This window comes from Schistocerca serialis, chromosome 4 (assembly GCF_023864345.2).
Source record: "Schistocerca serialis cubense isolate TAMUIC-IGC-003099 chromosome 4, iqSchSeri2.2, whole genome shotgun sequence".
Classification (NCBI taxonomy): Eukaryota; Metazoa; Arthropoda; class Insecta; order Orthoptera; family Acrididae; genus Schistocerca; species Schistocerca serialis.
In genome coordinates this window covers 959,392,010-959,411,431 of record NC_064641.1, presented here as the reverse complement: position 1 = coordinate 959,411,431, position 19,422 = coordinate 959,392,010, and the positions used below count along the sequence as shown (strand labels likewise).

At 42.0% G+C, this 19,422-nt stretch overlaps 1 protein-coding gene across 2 annotated transcripts in view; it reads left to right on the top strand.

Moving 5' to 3' along the window:
* LOC126473610 (pre-mRNA-splicing factor ATP-dependent RNA helicase PRP16-like) overlaps positions 1-19,422 on the top strand; it is a 186,931-nt gene that overhangs the window by 155,921 nt on the left and 11,588 nt on the right. For both annotated transcript variants that reach the window (XM_050100779.1, XM_050100780.1), the window contains exons 18-19: positions 7,262-7,422; positions 7,510-7,664. In XM_050100779.1, the coding sequence (XP_049956736.1) occupies positions 7,262-7,422; positions 7,510-7,664 (316 nt within the window). The remainder of the gene's footprint in view (positions 1-7,261; positions 7,423-7,509; positions 7,665-19,422) is intronic.

Here is a 19,422-nt window from a genome sequence, read left to right as displayed (position 1 = left end):
GCCACAGATCACTGTCTGTCCTGCTTCACAGATAGGACAAGCCACCAAACTCCCTATTCCGTGAAGAGGTGTGGACATCCAACACCTTATTGCCCACTCATTGTTCATCACCCTTCATCTAGTTTCTGTAGATGCTCACAACATTAGTACACAAACAACTGACTAGCTCTGCCGTTTCTGAGATGCTCATTTTCAGGTGCTGAACCATAATAACCTTCCCTTTGTCAAAGCTCCCTGTATGTTGTTGTTTCCCTTCTGAAATACATACAGGTTGTTTCAGGAGAAATAGTGAATACTTTAAGAGGTGGTAGTACAAATTGATTCAAATAAAGCATTCCGTATAACATGTGTCCAATTGTTATTGGTTACAGAGCTACAATTGTTAAGAGTATAACCCAAACACTCACAGAAAATGTTAAACAAAGGCAAATGATGAAGTTCGAAGCCGATTTTCATAAATTCTGCCTCTCACTTCAGCACACTTTCAACAAGGTGTACACGCCCCGGGAAATCTGGGAAAAACCTTGGAATTTTTTCATCCAGGAGAAACACGGCTATTTTTTAGAATTCCGGGAATTTTTCAGTGTTTTAGTTTTCAATTAAATTTGTAATTTTGACTGCTTACAACTGACAGTCTAACAACGAATGTTATTTTATCCCGCTACAGCAGAATTATACAGCAGCAATAAAACATAAACGAGAGGAAAAAATTAAGTAAAACTTTAAGTTGCAAAGGAAATGCGTCATTTACAACAAAACACACTGCACACACAAGCGTCTGCCAACAGCAAAATGTGTTAAAGGCATTAGGGTGAAAGACTATGCAACACTTCATAACAACAAACTGCTTGTGATGAGTGTGACATCACAGTTGTTTATATTATTTTCATAAGAGCAGTTGCCAGTGGGCTCATGTGCCTGCACAGTTGAGTCACGTATGAACAGTACATTGTCCCACTTCTGGCTGTTGTCTGTATCAGCAGTAGCAGACAGACAGGTGCAACCCGGAAAATTTTTTTCTGGCACCCAGTGTTTACATTTAGCGATTGTGCTGTTTTGTCTTCATTTACAGCTCTCACGTCAAATGAAAACAATATGGATTTCTGTGGCCTGGAGCCAGCAAATGAATTAAAATTCATTCACATAATTATGGAAGGCTAAAATACATTATTAGTTTCAGTTTTTATTTCTAGGTTTTTAACAGTCAGGCATTAATCGCCTTGCAGAACAATGAAGTAATTTTCATCGGTCTGCTAAAGAAACTTGACTGTTATTAATCTTTCCACCGAGGCAGTCACTTTATTTGAAACGAAGTGGTGCATTCCAGACTATTGGCTAGTTTCAATTGTTTGCTGGATTTCAAGCTCACATTTTCATCTTCTGGCATGTATGGCATTATGCCATAATAAAGAACCAAACATGAGGTAATGCAGTACTGGTACTCCAAGAAGATTTAAATCCCGAAAACCACACTGAAAAGCTCAATATCAAGTTGGGGCCTACTTCATTGTGAATCAGGACATACAAATTTATACTTTAAGTGGAATGATGTATTTTAGTATGGTTTACGAAGTTCTGATGCTCTTGTGGTATCATCTGAAGTACTGTTTCTTTTATGACGTAATATAAGATCTCTTAATGCTTTGAACAAACAAACATACAGGCTTCCTACGTCATCGTAGCTGCACATGGGCAGTAATGACTGTTCTCTGGCGGTCAATGGCAACTGCTGAAATGAACCTATTTCTAATAGCTCGCGGGAAAATACTGCGAATGGTGGTTTGAAAAGTGTCACTTTCAGTGTATATTTCCTTTTACGCAAGATGAATGATGTTGCATAGGAGAATGTGCGATGAATTTTTTAAATCACAGAGTGTTTGAATCTCATTTAAAACTTTACGCTTTAAGGACCAGCCACTTAAAAGAATTTTGAGCCAGAAGACCAGACATTTATGTCATTATTTAAAAATTTTACTGGCACATTTGTGTGACGTTTCTTAAAGTATAACACACATAAAAAAAGACCAGTTTATACATGAAAGCTTAGCTTTTCTGGTGGCTAATTGATCTTGGAGACCAGTATTGTATGTGAAAGTGTAGCTTTTCTTGTAGCTACACTTGTATATTAATTTAAACCATTAATTTTTCCTTCTTGTGTGTTCGTGCTACTTAACAGTGTTGACTGACTACATCACCTGTTGTATGCTCGGAATATCTGCTGTCATTGGCTGGCGAGATCACGTGACATGATCTATGATTTACTTACAAAAGCACACCGCAATCTCGATTTCAACACTTCGAAAACTAACGTGCTGTGTTTAGTGGAGTTCGAATTTACAATACTGTAATATGAAAGTATGCAGCATACTTGTTGCTGCACATCAATTTTTTATATTTTATTTTGCCTTCCCTCCCCTCCCCTCCCTCTCATGGTCGTGTACTAATGAGCCAGGAAGTTCAAGCCAGTTCATAAAACCTTAACCCTTCAAAGGATTGATAAGTTTTACAGTTCCGAGGGAAATTATACTGTCACTTAACACAGAGAAAGTGTATTTGCATCTGGGAGAAAGTGTATTTTGAACCAGGAAATTGGGAATTTGTTTTCCTCGTCTGCATATACACCCTCTTCAAATTCTGCTTACAACACTTTTCACTCTTCCGAGATCGTCTTCACTTTCTCTTATGAGGGAACACTATTCATAATCTGAATGATCAGTTCATCTGTGGTGTTTAATTTTTCATTGTTCTGCCAATGTACCTTCTGGGGAATGTTTGGTTTAGGTGCAGTGTCATCTGATAACGAGAATGTTTTGTGTCCCCTTCGTGCTGGAGGAACACACCTATCCTTGTAGCCAAAGGAACCTGTTTGTGTAATGGTGGAAGCTCACTTTCAAGGAAGTCTAGATAAAGAGGTCCTGTAAGATGATACATTGAAATGACAGGCCTAATCAACTGGTTGTTTATGATACTACACCACACATTTACAGGGAAACATTCATGAAAATGTGTCTCCACAAAGACACGTGGGTTTTCATTGGACATCAAAGTGAATTATGAGTTTTATTGATATCAACATGAGTAAAATTGTTTTCATCAGCATTAGTGAGATTACTCAGTGATTTGCAATTAGCCAGTGACAAATGTCCAAATGCCAATTGTAAATGATAAGGGTAGTGGCTGTGCATACATAATACAGCCATATTGTTGTAAGTGAAACACTGAGACATGTAGAAATTTGGTGTGTACTTACTAAAGGACTATTTCCTACCAACAGAATAATGTCCTCAACTTGATTCTCACACTGTTCGTTAGCCCATTTGTATGAGACATGGCTGCTGGGTATTGCACCATTCTCATGCAGTGTAGTGAAAACACAAGTAAACACCCCTGAATTTTGTACTCTGCAGTTAAGAAATCGTCCACTGTTTTGTACATAGGTACTTGGCAAACCACTTTTAAGTGACTGGCACAAGATATTCCCAATCATACCACATACACTTTGAGACAAACAAGATGATGCACCACTAAGAAATTATCTGAAAAGGTTGGAAATTGGTCGATGTGGTGTACCAGTATTGAAAGGGGGGGAATTATTATGTGAGAAAAATTGGAAGATTTATTCAAGAAAAAGAGCTTCACGAATTGAACAACTCACTAATGAATTGGTCCTCATCTGGCCCATATGCAAGAAGTTATTCAGCTTGGCATTGACTGATAGAGTTGTTGGATCCTCTCCTGAGGTACATTGTGCCAGTTGATGATTAGATTCTCAAAATCCCAAGCTGATTGGAGCACTCTGCCCATAATACTCCAAATGTTCTCAGTTGCTGCAACCTTGCTGGCCAAGGTAGCGTTCAGCAAGCACAAAGATAAGCAGTAGAAACCTCAACATATGCAGACAGGAATAATCTCGCTGAAATGAAGTCCAGGACAGCTTGCCATGAAGAGCAGCAAAATAGGACCTGCTGTAAAGGTGTCGCCGATAATCAGGGAGTCCTGCGAAATGAAATGTGATCCCACACCATCACTCCTGATTGTCAGGATGTGTATCAGGTGACAGTCAGGTTGGTTTCCCACCACTGTCTCAAGACGCACCTCAGCTGGACATCGGGGCTCAGTCTGAAGCAGGATTCATCATTGAAGATAATTTTGCTCCAGTCAGTGAGATTCCAGGCCAAATATTTGCTTGGGAAGTGCTATGGATATTTCTGTCACAGCCACATTCTGTGAGAACAAAGAGTAAAGGTCTGAGGTGCCATTTCTTTTCACAGCAGAACCCCATTGGTTGTCATCCATGCCCCCCTTACAGCACTGTAGTACAGTAATAATATTCTGCGCCTTGTTTTGTTGTCCTTCATGGCAAGCCATCATGGGCTTACATTTCAGCAAGATAATTCCCACCCATACATGGGAAGAGTTTCTACTACTTGTCTTCATGCTTGCCAAACACTACCTCAGCCATCAAGGTTGCCAGATATCTTCCCAACTGAGAATATTTGAAGCATTATGGGTAGGGCCCTCCAACCAGCATGGGATTTTGACAGTCTAACATGCCAATTGGACGGAATTTGGCATGAGATCGTCCAGGAGATCATACAACTCTATCAATCAGTGCCAAGCTGAATAACTGCTTCCATAAGGGCCAGAAGTGGACCAACTTGTTACTGACTTGTTCAGTTTGTGAAGTTCTTTGTCTTGAACCAATCATTCAATTTTTCTGAAATTGTAATAATTAGTTCATCTATACATGTTAATCACAACTACCAATATATACAGGGTGGTCCATTGATCGTGACCAGGCCAAATATCTCACAAAATAAGCGTCAAACGAAAAAACTACAAAGAATGAAACTTGTCTAGCTTGAAGGGGGAAACCAGATGGCGCTATGGTTGGCCCTCTAGATGGTGCTGCCATAGGTCAAACGGATATCAACTGGTTTTTTAAAAATAGGAACCCCCATTTTTTATTACATATTCGTGTAGTATGTAAAGAAATATGAATGTTTTAGTTGGACCACTTTTTTCGCTTTGTGAGAGATGGCTCTGTAATAGTCACAAACATATGGCTCACAATTTTAAATTTTTTAAACTTATCGTTTCTGATAATGCATACTGTTACCTGTAAATACCACATGAATGCAATAAATGCTCAAAATGATGTCCGTCAGCCTCAATACATTTGGCAGTATGTGTAATGACATTCCCCTCTACACCGAGTAGTTCGCCTTCTGTAATGTTCGCGCATGCATTGACAATGCGCTGACGCATGTTGTCAGGTGTTGTCAATGGATCACGATAGCAAATATCCTTCAACTTTCCCCACAGAAAGAAATCCGGGGACATCAGATCCGGTGAATGTGTGGGCCATGGTACGGTGCTTCGACGACCAATCCACCTGTCATGAAATATGCTGTTCAATACCACTTCAAATGCACTCGAGCTATGTGCCGGACATCCATCATGTTGGATGTACATTGCCATTCTGTCATGCAGTGAAACATCCTGTAGTAACGTCGGTAGAACATTACATAGGAAATCAGCATACATTGCACCATTTAGATTGCTGTCGATAAAATGGGGGCCAATTGTCCTTCCGCCCGTAATGCCGCACCATACATTAACCCACCAAGGTCGCTGATGTTCCACTTTTCACAGCCATCGTGGATTTTCCGTTCCCCAGTAGTGCATATTATGCCAGTTTACGTTACCGCTGTTGGTGAATGACGCTTCGTCGCTAAATAGAACGCGTGCAAAAAATCTGTCATCGTCCCGTAATTTCTCTTGTGCCCAGTGGCAGAACTGTACACCATGTTCAAAGTCGTCACCGTGCAATTCCTAGTGCATAGAAATATGGTACGGGTGCAGTCGATGTTGATGTGGCATTCTCAACACCGTCGTTTTTGACATTCCCGACTGTCCCGCAATCTGTCTGCTACTGATGTGCGGATTAGCCTCGACAGCAGCTAAAACGCCTACTTGGGCATCATCATTTGCTGAAGGTCATGGTTTACATTTCACATGTGGCTGAACACTTCCTGTTTCCTTAAATAACGTAACTATCCGGCGAATGGTCCCAACACTTGGATGATATCGTCTAGGATACCAAGCAGCATACATAGCACACGCCCGTTGGGCATTTTGATCACAATAGCCATACATCAACACGATATCGACCTTTTCCGCAATTGGTAAACCGTCTATTTTAACACAGGTAATGTATCACGAAGCATATACCATCCTCACTGGCGGAATGTTACGTGATACCACGTACTTATAAGTTTGTGATTATTACAGAGCCATCTGTCACAAAGCGAAAAAAGTGGTCCAACTAAAACAATCATATTTCTTTACGTACTACACAAATATGTAATAAAAAATGGGGGTTCCTATTTTAAAAAACGCAGTTGATATCCGTTTGACCTATGGCAGCACCATCTAGCGGGCCAACCATAGCGCCATCTGATTTCCCCCTTCAAGCTAGACGAGTTTCGTACTTTGTAATTTTTTCATTTGATGCTTATTTCGTGAGATACTCACACACACACACACACACACACACACACACACACACACACACACACACAGTGTATTGGCGTTTTTCCTCATTCCATTCACATATGGCATGTAGGATGAGTGGCTCCTTAAATGCTTCTATATTTGCAGTAATTAGTCTAACTTGTCTTCACGATACCCAGGAAACTGGAGTATATCCCTGTATTCTTCATTTAATACTGTTTAATGACTCAGATACAAAGTCTTCTTGATGCATCTGTGAACACAAATTGTAACAAAGACTGCAAGATGTTCGTATAAGTGCCTAAGACTGCCAAAAACACAGGAAAAGGTAATACTCAAAGTTAAGCACAGTATTCCATTGTTTCTTAGGATTTGTCAAGTTTCTGATTACTTTTAAATTCTGTGGGCTTGGCACTGAAAGCATAAAGTACAGTGATTTAGTGGAAGTGGTAGGACAATGAAAACTGTAATATCCTGATACCAGGAAGTGGGAAGTGTAACCAGGAAAATTGTTTTTGTTAGTTAGTTTATATCATGATAAAAATCCATATCTTATACTTGCATATAACATTGTAATTTCTGGTTAATATATTTAATTATTGTTTAGGTCATTTGGAGTGGATGTACAAAGGGATTGTTTTAAATCATTTTACATTGTTCTGATACAAAGTTAACTGCTGTATCACTTTTAAGAGAAATTGTATGTTGGGTCTGTTATTCTAATATTGATTGTATTTGTTCATAGTTACTCAGCAGCTTGGTGCAATGATCACTTTATACACGTTAAAGCCATGCGTAAAGTTCGTGAAGTTCGTCAGCAACTGAAAGATATATTAGAACAACAAAAGATTGAAGTTGTTTCTTGTGGAACAGACTGGGATATAATAAGGAAATGCATTTGCTCAGGTAATTAAATATGTTGAACAAAATCATTAAAGCTAGATATTTCCATTTTCTATTTGAAAGTAAGATGTTATAATAATTTATTTCCAGCATATTTCCACCAGGCAGCTAGACTTAAAGGCATTGGTGAATATGTAAATTGTCGTACAGGAATGCCTTGCCATTTGCATCCAACATCAGCTTTATTTGGAATGGGTTTTACACCAGATTATGTAGTTTACCATGAACTTATTATGACTGCAAAGGTATGTCATTTCAGTAAAAATAATCTTACCTGTTATGTAATTGTTCTTGTCTTCTGTATACACAGCTTAACATGTTAATGTATCAATGAAAATAACGGATCTTCAATTTTTGAAATATATTGTAACTGGATAGATAAACAATCTACTCACCAAGCAGCAGCAGTAGAACACACACATGTACAGATTAAGGAAATTTGCAAGCTGAGCCACTGTCTCCTCCTCCTTGCAGAAAGGCTGAGGGGGAAGAGAGAGGGATGAAGAAAAGGACTAGCAGGTTTTAGGAAATGCAGAGAGCTCAGAAAAGCCACCCAGAACCCCAGGTCAGGGGAGACTCACTGGACGGGATGAGAAAGAAAATCTTTTCCTTCTCATCCCGGCTGGTAAGCCTACCCTGACCCAACATTCTGAGCAACTTTCTCAAACTCCCTCGTATTCTAAGACAAAAACAACTCATGACCACAATGAACCAAAGTTTATTCTTCTCCCACATGCATGCCTACAATAGTTGAGAATATGTACAAACAATGCCAGGACTGATACAAGCAATTGCTGACAATAAGTATGAACACAATATGAGAACAAGTGCCACTGATCTGAGCTTATAAAGGCAAGGGCTCTGATAGATGGTGCGGCAGAGTTGTGCAGAGTGCACAACTCGTGTGGTACACTGCAGGCAGGCCCTGGTGGCTGTAATGCATAGATGCCGGTGGCAAAATATTCAAAATGTAGCACGCTGATGGCATAATGCTGCAGCTCTTATCAAAGTCTTATATACAGTGTCATAACACCCCAACCCCCTTTGGGAAAGGCCATTTCGCCCATGTGGGCATTGGGGTAACTGTTGAAACATTGGTGGTCTCTGTGATGGACACGGCAGGTGATGGCAGCACTGGAGGGAGATTCTGAGTTGGAACCAGTGAGTAGAGGGGGCAAGTGGCACAGCCATGTACACGCACAGTGGCTGCTCCCCTCCAAAGTACCATAAGAGAGGATCAGTGCCACCGGTGCTGATTGCATCGCATTGTCCAGTTCCTCAATGTGGTGGAACTGCACCGACAGTGAAGCCTCAGGCTGCCCAGTCTGGAGGCCCTGGGGACACTGGTGTTCAAGAACTCAAAGGCGCTGGCCCAACCAGTGACAGAATTACAGATGGCAGTGAAGTATCTTGGGAAGACTCAGCAACAGGCGAGGAGAGGCGGGAGGTAGTGATATCCACAAAGAGTGCGAGTCCACCCCCATAGGAGGGACATGCACTGAGGGAGGAGGTGGATGTGAGAGCTGCAGATCCACGTCTCACGCTTTTGCATGAGGACTCACACCGTCACACAGCCACACACCAGTGCATACCATACAGATGCGGCAGCCTCAGCAGCTTGTGGTATGTTGCCAGGATCCACTTCAGATGGCAGTTGACTTCCCGGGCGTAGACTGGGGAGCCTGGAGCGAACCGTAACAAGCCCGCATCAACAGTCATTGGTGCGGGCATGAGCAGATTCAGGATATGTGCCTGGTGACCAAGGAGTGTCTCCACTGGACTGCAATCCCCCTGTGGCCTACATTTGTAGGAAGTCGAGAAGCATGTCAAGGCATTGTCTTTCTATGAGTTCTGCTTTGCTGTTAGATTGGGGGTAAAAATGAGGAGCAGTCACGTGGAGAATGTCTTGACAGGCGTAGAAATTGTGGAAGGCCTGAGGCACAAACTGTGGATCGTTATCTGTCAAAAGTGTATAAGGCACTCCTTCAATAGAAAAAATTTCAGAGGGGGCCTGAATTATAGCTGTGGCTGACATTGAAGGACTGTGGATAATGTATAGAACCATAGAGAAAGCATCAACAATGAATCCCATGGATGCTGCAGAGCGGGGCACAGAGAGTGTGTCACATATGACGTCACCTGTTGAGAAGCACACTGAGAGCAGTCAGCGACAAGATGTATGATGTCATCATCGATGCCAGACCAAAACAGGTGCCTAATGGTCTTGTAACTTGGTACACAAGACCTCCAGTGTCTCTGATGTGGGAGCTGAAGTACGTCCCACTGTAGGGCAGCCGGGATCACAACCATAGGTAACAGCCCGTCTATAATGAAGAGTACTCCATCAGATACTCAAAGGCAGTGATTTAAGGCAAAATAGTTACGCAAAGTACCAAAAACCCAGAGGCCTGGCCAGCCAACCATGCTGAATAAAGTGAACAACTTGACACAAAACCAAATCAACAATGACAGCCACTGTCATCCAACATCCCTTGATAGCAAACCCTTCCACTGTACATTGCACTTTCAACATGTAAGTGAAACAAAGGAGTTCATCCTGATCAAAATATCTAGCCGCAATGGAAGCTGAGACAGTGGGTCAGCATTGGCATGCCATACAATAGGCTGAAAATGTATTTCAAAGGTTTAGTGAGACAGAAAGAAAGCCCAGTGTTAGAGATAATATGCTGCTATTGTCAGGCAATGAAGCAGAAGGATTAAACACTGAAACCAAGGAATTTTGGTCTGTAATGAGGTGGAACTTAGATCTATACAAGAACACGTGAAAATTTTTGAGGGTGTAGACGATAGCAAGTGTTTGCTTTTCAACTTAGGAGTAGCGCTGCTCAGTGGTGTTGAGCATTTTTGGTACTTGCATTATCGGACATTCGGAACCATCCTCATATCAGTGTGTGAGAATGGCCCTGAGTCCATACAGAGAGGTGTTCATAGCCAAAACTAGGTAGTGACCAGGATGGAAAGTAGCCAAACAAGCAGCAGAATGTAATTTAGATTTCAAAAGTGTGAATGTACACTCACAGGCCAATATCCACTGAAGAGGAATGTTCTTGTGAAGCAATGCTTGCAGGGGATGACCCAAAGCAGGATGGACCAATGCAGTCACATCAGGGATAATAAGCAATTTTACCTGAATGTGCTTGGAGTTCTTTGAAATTTGTAGGGTGAGTCTGAGCTGTGACTTTGGCGACACGATGACGTAAAGGCCTGTTACCATTCTGAGAAACTTCAAACCCCAAATACACAAAGAATGGATGAAAAAAAGTATGACTTGGCCCAGTTGTATTTCAACCCCGCAGTATGTAAGACTGTGAACAGGGTGCAGAAGTTATGTAAATGCTCTTTCTTTGGTGTGCCCATCACAACAATATCATCGAGGTAGTTGATGCATCCCAAAACAGGTGTCGCCAGCTGTTCCAAAAAAAATGCTGAAAAATCAACAGAGCGCTAGCCATACCGATCGGGAAGTGCTGATATTGGTTACACCCCAAAGGTCGTGTTAATTACAAGGAGCCGTTTAGAATCCTCATTGAACAGATCATGTAGAAACGCTTCAGGTAAATCATTTTTGAGAAAAACTGACCCCCTGCATGTTTAACCAATACCTCATCAGGACAGGGCAAATTGGAAGGTGTCAATGATAGACTGAGCATTAACTGAAACTTTAAAGTCACCACAGAGACAAAGCTGACCAGTTGGCTTTTTAATAGTCACAAGGAAGGTAGACAACTCACTTAATGTGATAAACTGTATGAATCCCATGACGTCAGCCTATTCAATTCTGATTTCACTTGCTCACACAAAGGCTCTAGAATAAAGCATGTATAGAAAAAATGCAGTCTTGATGTAGCTTTGTGGATAATATGGGCCACTAAATTAGTGGCACAAACTAACCCATCCGTGAAGAGGAACTAGAACTCAGACAATAGACAATGTAACAACTGGTAAAGGACCTGGTCACAGATGAAGTGGACTATGTCCAGAATGGAAAACCAAAAGCATTAAGAGAATCCAGACAGAACAAATTCGCAATGTCAGCATCATCCACTACAAAAAAAGTCAAGGAATGAACCACAGATCTATACGTAGTGGGAGCCATAAATTGCCACAAAACTGGAATAAACTGCTTGTTGTAGCTCACCAAATGTCAAATGACTGGAGACAAGGCTGGATTTGCTAAATCCACCTGAGTTTGTGTGTCCAGTAAATACATGGTTGCACATACATCTCCTCGCAGTCTGAGGACTTTGTCCATCACTCTCACTTTAGTAAACAGTTTATGTTCTGTAAGCAATGGGAACGCACACTTAACATCCACGTTCATACGTGGTCTTCTTATTTTGAGAAAAATGTATTCTGTATCACAAAGTCTTATACTTCAGATATTGTGAGGTCCACTACTTTGAGTATTGTGTATTACTATATGTAACCAAACAAGCTCTGTTGGTCAGTTCCATCATAATGTCAAAGTCTACTGGAGGGGGCTGGGAATGATGCACAGACACTACATGTCTTTTTTCTGACTGTTGTAAGTTGCTCATTGCTTAGGGAATGCGGTCCTGTCTTGTTTCACGAAACAGTGTGGGCAAAATGGGGTACAGAGTGCTGCCATTGCTGTGGTTGTTGTTTAGCACATTGCTGTCCAGTGCAGTGCAGGGGCCATGTTTGTGTGGCTGCCACATCATCCTCCCCCTGAAAACTGGCTGATTCCTGACGAGGAACAGGAGCCACTGTGGTGATGTCACAGTAAGCCTCAGTCTCATCACCAACTGCACGAGATACCTCAGAAGATCGAGCAATTTTTAACACTTCAACCAAAGATGGATTCTTGTACTGTATTGTGTGTTGACACACTTCCTTGTCAGTAGCCGACTGAATGATGGTGTCACAGACCATAGAATCAGCATGGGAAACATGATGAGCATCAGTAAGAAACTGACATTTGCGACTGAGGCCATGGAATTCGGCCACCCATGCCCGGTAGTGCTGGTGTGGCTGTTTACGACTACAGTAGATACCAGTGTGCACTGCAATGACGTGTGTGTGTTTATAGTGATAATTCAACAACCACCTATGCATGTTGTTGAACGAAAGTGATGCAGGCTAACTGGCAAAATGGCTGGTAGATCTGGGGAGAAATCCAAGAAAGGAATAAAGCCTTGCAGATGTTTGCATCAGTGACACCAAAAGTGAGGAAGTGTTGCCAGAGCTGCTTCTCATAAGCTTCACAGTCTTCAGCCACATTGTTGTAAGGCGGAAAGGGCGGCTGGTACAATGACGGTGTGGAAGCTTGTATAGGCATTGTGGCCAGCAAGTTCGAAGTAGCAACTGTAAGAGCCTTCTGCTGCTCGAGGAGAGATTGGAGAACTGCCTCCTTGGCCAGAAGAAGCGAAGCAACAACCAAATAGACTGAACAACTGGTAGTGGACACTACATGCACCACTAGTTGTATTGTACTGCAAGACACAAACAACACCACAACCACAATGAACCAGAGTTTATTCTTCTTTCATATACAAGAAAACTGCAGTTGAGAACATAGACATAAACACAGAAACAATCTAGGTACTGATAGAAGCATTTGCTGACAATTAGTATGAACACAATATGAGAGCAAGTGCCTGCTGCGCTGAGCTCATAAAGGCGAGGGCTCCGGTAGGCAGATGTTGTACCATATGCACAAGACATGTGGCCAAACGCAGGTAGGCTCTGGTGCCTATTGATAGATATTGATAGATTATTCAGAGCGTAGCTGGTGCCCTGGTACTGTAGTGTGCAGCCAATTATTACATACATAGTTATAGCATTTACCATTTCCTAAACCTCACCAGTCCCTTCTTCTTTATCCTCTCCCTTCCCCTTCAACCCTTCTGCCAGAAGACTGGCTGCAAAAGTTGGCAGTTTCCCTGAACCTTTATGTGTGTGTGTGTGTGTGTGTGTGTGTGTGTGTGTGTGTGTGTGTGTGTGTGTTCTCCTGCTGCTGCTTGGTTGAGTAGATATTTTACCCATCTGGTCACATGATATTAACATGTTAATGATTTTATAAATAACTAGCAGTATGGTCACTTTTACTTCACTTTGAACCTATTTAACTTTAATCCCACATTTTCATTAAGAAGTAAATGTTGATAACTGCATTGTGCCAATTGTTAAGTGTACTATAATAAGAAGTTCCCTTCCGTGCATCTCAGTGTGCTGTTCATTAATGTGGATAGTATTTCTTGTCTGTATAACCTTTTCTTTTACTAGCATTTTTTCCTCATCTTCAGAATTTTGATAGCAAGTGAATTTCCCTATATTTGTGTGCATTGATTGTCAAACTACATTGCCCATTCCCAATCTTGACAAATCATAATGCACAAGCCCCAAGAAACATTACCTTCAAGACCTAACTTCCTCACTATTGATATTATTTTGTCATTGTAAGTCTGAAATAAATTCAGTCACTTTTGACATCGATGCACTGCACAGATAACCTGTGTAACATACTTTACAAATTAGTGGTGTACTTGGACACATTTCCTGTAACCTTCACTCATCACAGCTTTTAGAATAACAGTCAAATTGATACTTCATAAGCTTTATCATCTCATAAAATTATTTGGTTTGATGCAGCTCTCCATGCTACTCTATCATGTGCAAGCTCGTTCATTTCCCAGTACCTACTGTAACCTACATCCTTCTGAATCTGTTTTGTGTATTCATCTCTTGGTCTCCCTCTACGATTTTTACCTTCCACGCTGCGCTCCAATACTAAATTGGTGATCCCTTGATGCCTCAGAATATGCCCTGCCAAGCGATCTCTTCTTCTGGTCAAGTTGTGCCACAAATTTCCCTTCTTTCCAATTCTATTCAATACCTCCTCATTAGTTACGTGAGCTACCCATCTAATCTTCAGCATTCTTGTGTAGCACCACATTTCAAAAGCTTCTATTCTCTTCTTGTCCAAACTACTTATCGTCCATGTTTCACTTCCATACATGGCTACACTCCATACAAATACTTTCAGAAATGACTCCCTGACACTTAAATCTATACTCGATGTTAACAAATTTCTCTTCTTCGGAAATACTTTCCGTGCCATTGCCAGTGTACATTTTATATCCTCTCTACTTCAACCATCATCAGTTATTTTGCTCCCCAAATAGCAAAACTCATTTACTATTTTAAGCCTCTCATTTCCTAATCTAATTCCCGCAGCATCATCCGATTTAATTCGACTACATTCCATTATCCTCATTTTGCTTCTGTTAATGTTCGTCTTACATCCTCCTTTTAAGACACTGTCCATTCCATTCAGCTGCTCTTCCAGGTCCTTTGCTGTCTCTGACAGAATTATAATGTCATCGGCGAACCTCAAAGTTTTTATTTCTTCTCCATAGATTTTGATACCTACTCCGAATTTTTCTTTTGTTTCCTTTACTGCTTGCCCAATATACAGATTGAATAACATCGGGGATAGGCTACAACCCTGTCTCACTCCCTTTCCAACCACTGATTCTCTTTCATGCCACTCAACTCTTATAACAGCCATCTGGTTTTTGTACAAATTGTAAATAGCCTTTCGCTCTCTGTATTTTACCCCTGCCACCTTCAGAATTTGAAAGAGAGTATTCCAGTCAACATTGTCAAATGCTTTCTCTAAGTCTACAAACGCTAGAAATGTAGGTTTGCCTTTCCTTAATCTATTTTGTAAAATATGTTGTAGGGTCAGTATTGCCTCACATGTTCCAACATTTCTATGAAATCCAAACTGATCTTTCCCGAGGTCGCCTTCTACCAGTTTTTCCATTCATCTGTAAAGAATTCGTGTTAGTATTTTGCAGCCATGGCTTATTAAACTGATAGTTCGATAATTTTCACATCTGTCAACACCTGCTTTCTTTGAGATTGGAATTATTATATTCTTCTTGAAGTCTGAGGGTATTTCGCGTTTCTCATACATCTTGCTCACTAGATGGTAGAGTTTTGTTAGGCCTGGCTCTCCCAAGGCTGTCATTAGTTCTAATGGGATGTTGTCTACTCCTGGGGCCTTGTTTCGACTTAGGTCTTTCAGTGCTCTCTCACACACTTCACGCAGTATCTTATCTCCTATTTCCTCTGCATCTACATTCTCTTCCATTTCTATAATATTGTCCTCAAGAAAATTGCCCTTGTATAGACTCTCTGTATACTCCTTCTACCTTTCTGCTTTCCCTTCTTTGCTTATTACTGGATTTCCATCTGAGCTCTTGATATTCATGCAAGTGGTTCTCTTTTCTTCAAAGATCTCTTTAATTTTCCTGTAGGCAGTATTTATCTTACCCCTAGTGATATGCGCATCTACATCCTTACATTTGTCCTCTAACCATCCCTGCTTAGCCATTTTGCACTCCCTGTCGATCTCACTTTTGAGGCGTTTGTATTCCTTTATGCCTGCTTCATTTACTGCATTTTTGTATTTTCTCCTTTCATCAATTAAGTTCAAAATCTCTTCTGTTACCCAAGGATTTCTAATAGCCCTCATCTTTTTACCTACTTGATCGGTCACACAGATTGAGGCTGTTGCCAATGGGCATCACTGTGGAGGTCCGGATGGGGATTTGTCGGGGACAGCCAGCTCATCCCACGCATCGTCCGATCGGACAACGGCTGCCCGGGATACTGCCCACATTGAGGCTGACCCCTCACCCGTGGTAGTGTGGGAGGTCATCTCGAGGTGTGGCAGGGGGAGGGCTGAACGGAAGGCCTCTCCAGTTTGTCTGACGAACCGGTTTCAGGCTCTGTCTCCGGCTGATACTGATCTTCGGCTGGACATGGCTGCTTGTCCTGTTCCAGAGGTTGCCCCTCAGTCTGCAAGATCTGGGTGGTCGCAGAGGGTGGGCTTACTGGTAGCTGGGAGCTCCAACGTCAGGCGCGTAATGGGGCCCCTTAGGGATATGGCAGCAAGAGAGGGGAAGAAAACCAATGTGCACTCCGTGTGCATACTGGGGGGAGGCATTCCAGATGTGGAAAGGGTCCTTCCGGATGCCACGAAGGGTACAGGGTGCACCCATTTGCAGGTGGTTGCTCATGTCGGCACCAATGATGTGTGTCGCTATGGATCGAAGGAAATCCTGTCTGGCTTCTGGCGGCTATCTGATTTGGTAAAGACTGCCAGTCTTGCTAGCGGGATGAAAGCAGAGCTCACCATCTGCAGCATCGTCAACAGGACTGACTGCCGACCTGTGGTACAGAGCCGAGTGGAGGGTTTGAATCAGAGACTGAGACAGTTCTGCGACCATGTGGGCTGCAGATTCCTTGACTTGCGCCATAGGGTGGTGGGGTTTCGGGTTCTGCTGGATAGGTCAGGAGTCCACTACACACAGCAGATGGCTACACAGGTAGCAGGGGTTGTGTGGCGTGGACTGGGCTGTTTTTTAGGTTAGATGGCCTCGGGCAAGTACAGAAAGGGCAACAGCCTCAAAGGGTGCGGGGCAAAGTCAGGACATGCAGGGACCAAGCAGCAATTGGTATTGTAATTGTAAACTGTCAATGCTGCGTTGGTAAAGTACTGGAACTTCAAGCGCTGATAGAAAGCACCGAAGCTGAAATCTTTATAGGTACGGAAAGCTGTCTGAAGCCAGAGATAAATTCTGCCGAAATTTTTACAAAGGCACAGACAGTGTTTAGAAAGGATAGCTTGCATGCAACCAGTGGTGGCGTGTTTATCGCTTTTAGTAGTAGGTCATCCTGTAGCGAAGTACAAGTGGATAGTTCCTGTGAATTATTAAGGGTGGAGGTTATACTCAGCACCCGAGCTAGGTTAATAATTGGCTCCTTTTACCGACCTCCAGACTCAGCAGCATTAGTGGCAGAACAACTGAGAGTAAATCTGGAATACATTTCAAATAAAGTTTCTCAGCATGTTATAGTCTTAGGTGGAGATTTCAATTTACCAGATATAGACTGGGACACTCAGATGTTTAGGACGGGTGGTAGGGACAGAGCATCGAGTGACATTATACTGAGTGCACTATCCGGAAATTACCTCAAGCAATTAAACAGAGAACGACTCATGGAGATAACATCTTGGGCCTACTGATAACAAACAGACCTAAACTTTTCGATTCTGTAAGCGCAGAACAGGGAAGCAGTGATCATAAGGCCGTTGCAGCATCCCTGAATATGGAAGTAAATAGGAATATAAAAAAAGGGAGGAAGGTTTATCTGTTTAGCAAGAGTAATAGAAGGCAGATTTCAGACTACCAATAGAAGGCAGATTTCAGACTACCTAACAGATTAAAACGAAAATTTCTGTTCCGACACTGACAATGTTGAGTGTTTATGGAAAAAGTTCAAGGCAGTCGTAAAATGTGTTTTATACAGGTACATGCTGAGTAAAACTGTGAGGGACGGGAAAAACCCACCGTGGTTCAACAACAAAGTTAGGAAACTACTGTGAAAGCAGAGATAGCTTCACTGCAAGTTTAAACGCAGCCAAAACCTCTCAGTCAAACAGAAGCTAAACGATGCCAAAGTTAGTGTAAGGAGTGCTATGCGTGAAGCGTTCATTGAATTCGAAAGTAAAATTCTATGTACCGACTTGACAAAAAATCCTAGGAAGTTCTGGTCTTATGTTAAATCAGTAAGTGGCTCGAAACAGCATATCCAGACACTCTGGGATGATGATGGCATTGAAACAGAGGATGACACGCGTAAAGCTGAAATACTAAACACCTTTTTCCAAAGCTGTTTCACAGAGGAAGACCACACTGCAGTTCCTTCTCTAAATCCTCACACAAACTAAAAAATGGCTGACATCGAAATAAGTGTCCAAGGAATAAAAAAGCAACTGAAATCACTCAACAGAGGAAAGTCCACTGGACCTGATGGGATACCAATTTGATTCTACAAAGAGTACGCGAAAGAACTTGTCCCCCTTCTTAGAGCCGTGTACCGCAAGTCTCTAGAGGAACTGAAGGTTCCAAATGATTGGAAAAGAGCACAGGTAGACCCAGTCTTCAAGAAGGGTCATCGAGCAGATGCGCAAAACTATAGACGCATATCTCTGACATCGATCTGTTGTAGAATTTTAGAACATGTTTTTTGCTCATGTATCATGTCATTTGTGGAAACCCAGAATCTACTCTGTAGGAATCAACATGGATTCCAGAAACAGTGATCGTGTGAGACCCAACTCGCTTTATTTGTTCATGAGACCCAGAAAATATTAGATACAGGCTCCCAGGTAGATGCCATTTTCCTTGACCTCCGGAAAGCGTTCGATACAGTTTCGCACTGTCGCCTGATAAACAAAGTAAGAGCCTACAGAATATCAGACCAGCTGTGTGGCTGGATTGAAGAGCTTTTAGCAAACAGAGCACAGCATGTTGTTCTCAATGGAGAGACGTCTACAGACGTTCAAGTAACCTCTGGTGTGACACAGGGGAGTGTTATGGGACCACTGCTTTTCACAATATATATAAATGACTAGTAGATAGTGTCAGAATTCCATGCGGCTCTTCGCGGATGATGCTGTAGTATCTAGAGAAGTTGCAGCATTAGAAAATTGCAGCGAAATGCAGGAAGATCTGCAGCTGATAGGCACTTGGTGCAGGGAGTGGCAACTGACCCTTAACATAGGCAAATGTAATGTATTACGAATACATAGAAAGAAGGATCCTTTATTGTATAATTCTATGACAGCAGAACAAACATTGGTAGCAGTTACTTCTGTAAAATATCTGGGAGTGTGCGTGCGGAACGATTTGAAGTGGAATTGTTGGTAAGGCGGGTGCCAGGTTGAGATTCATTGGGAGAGTCCTTAGAAAATGTAGTCATCAACAAAGGAGGTGGCTTACAAAACACTCGTTCGACCTATACTTGAGTATTGCTCATCAGTGTGGGATCCGTACCAGGTCGGGTTGACAGAGGAGATAGAGAAGATCCAAAGAAGAGCGGCACATTTCATCACAGGGTTATTTGGTAAGCTAGATAGCATTACGGTGATGTTTAGCAAACTCA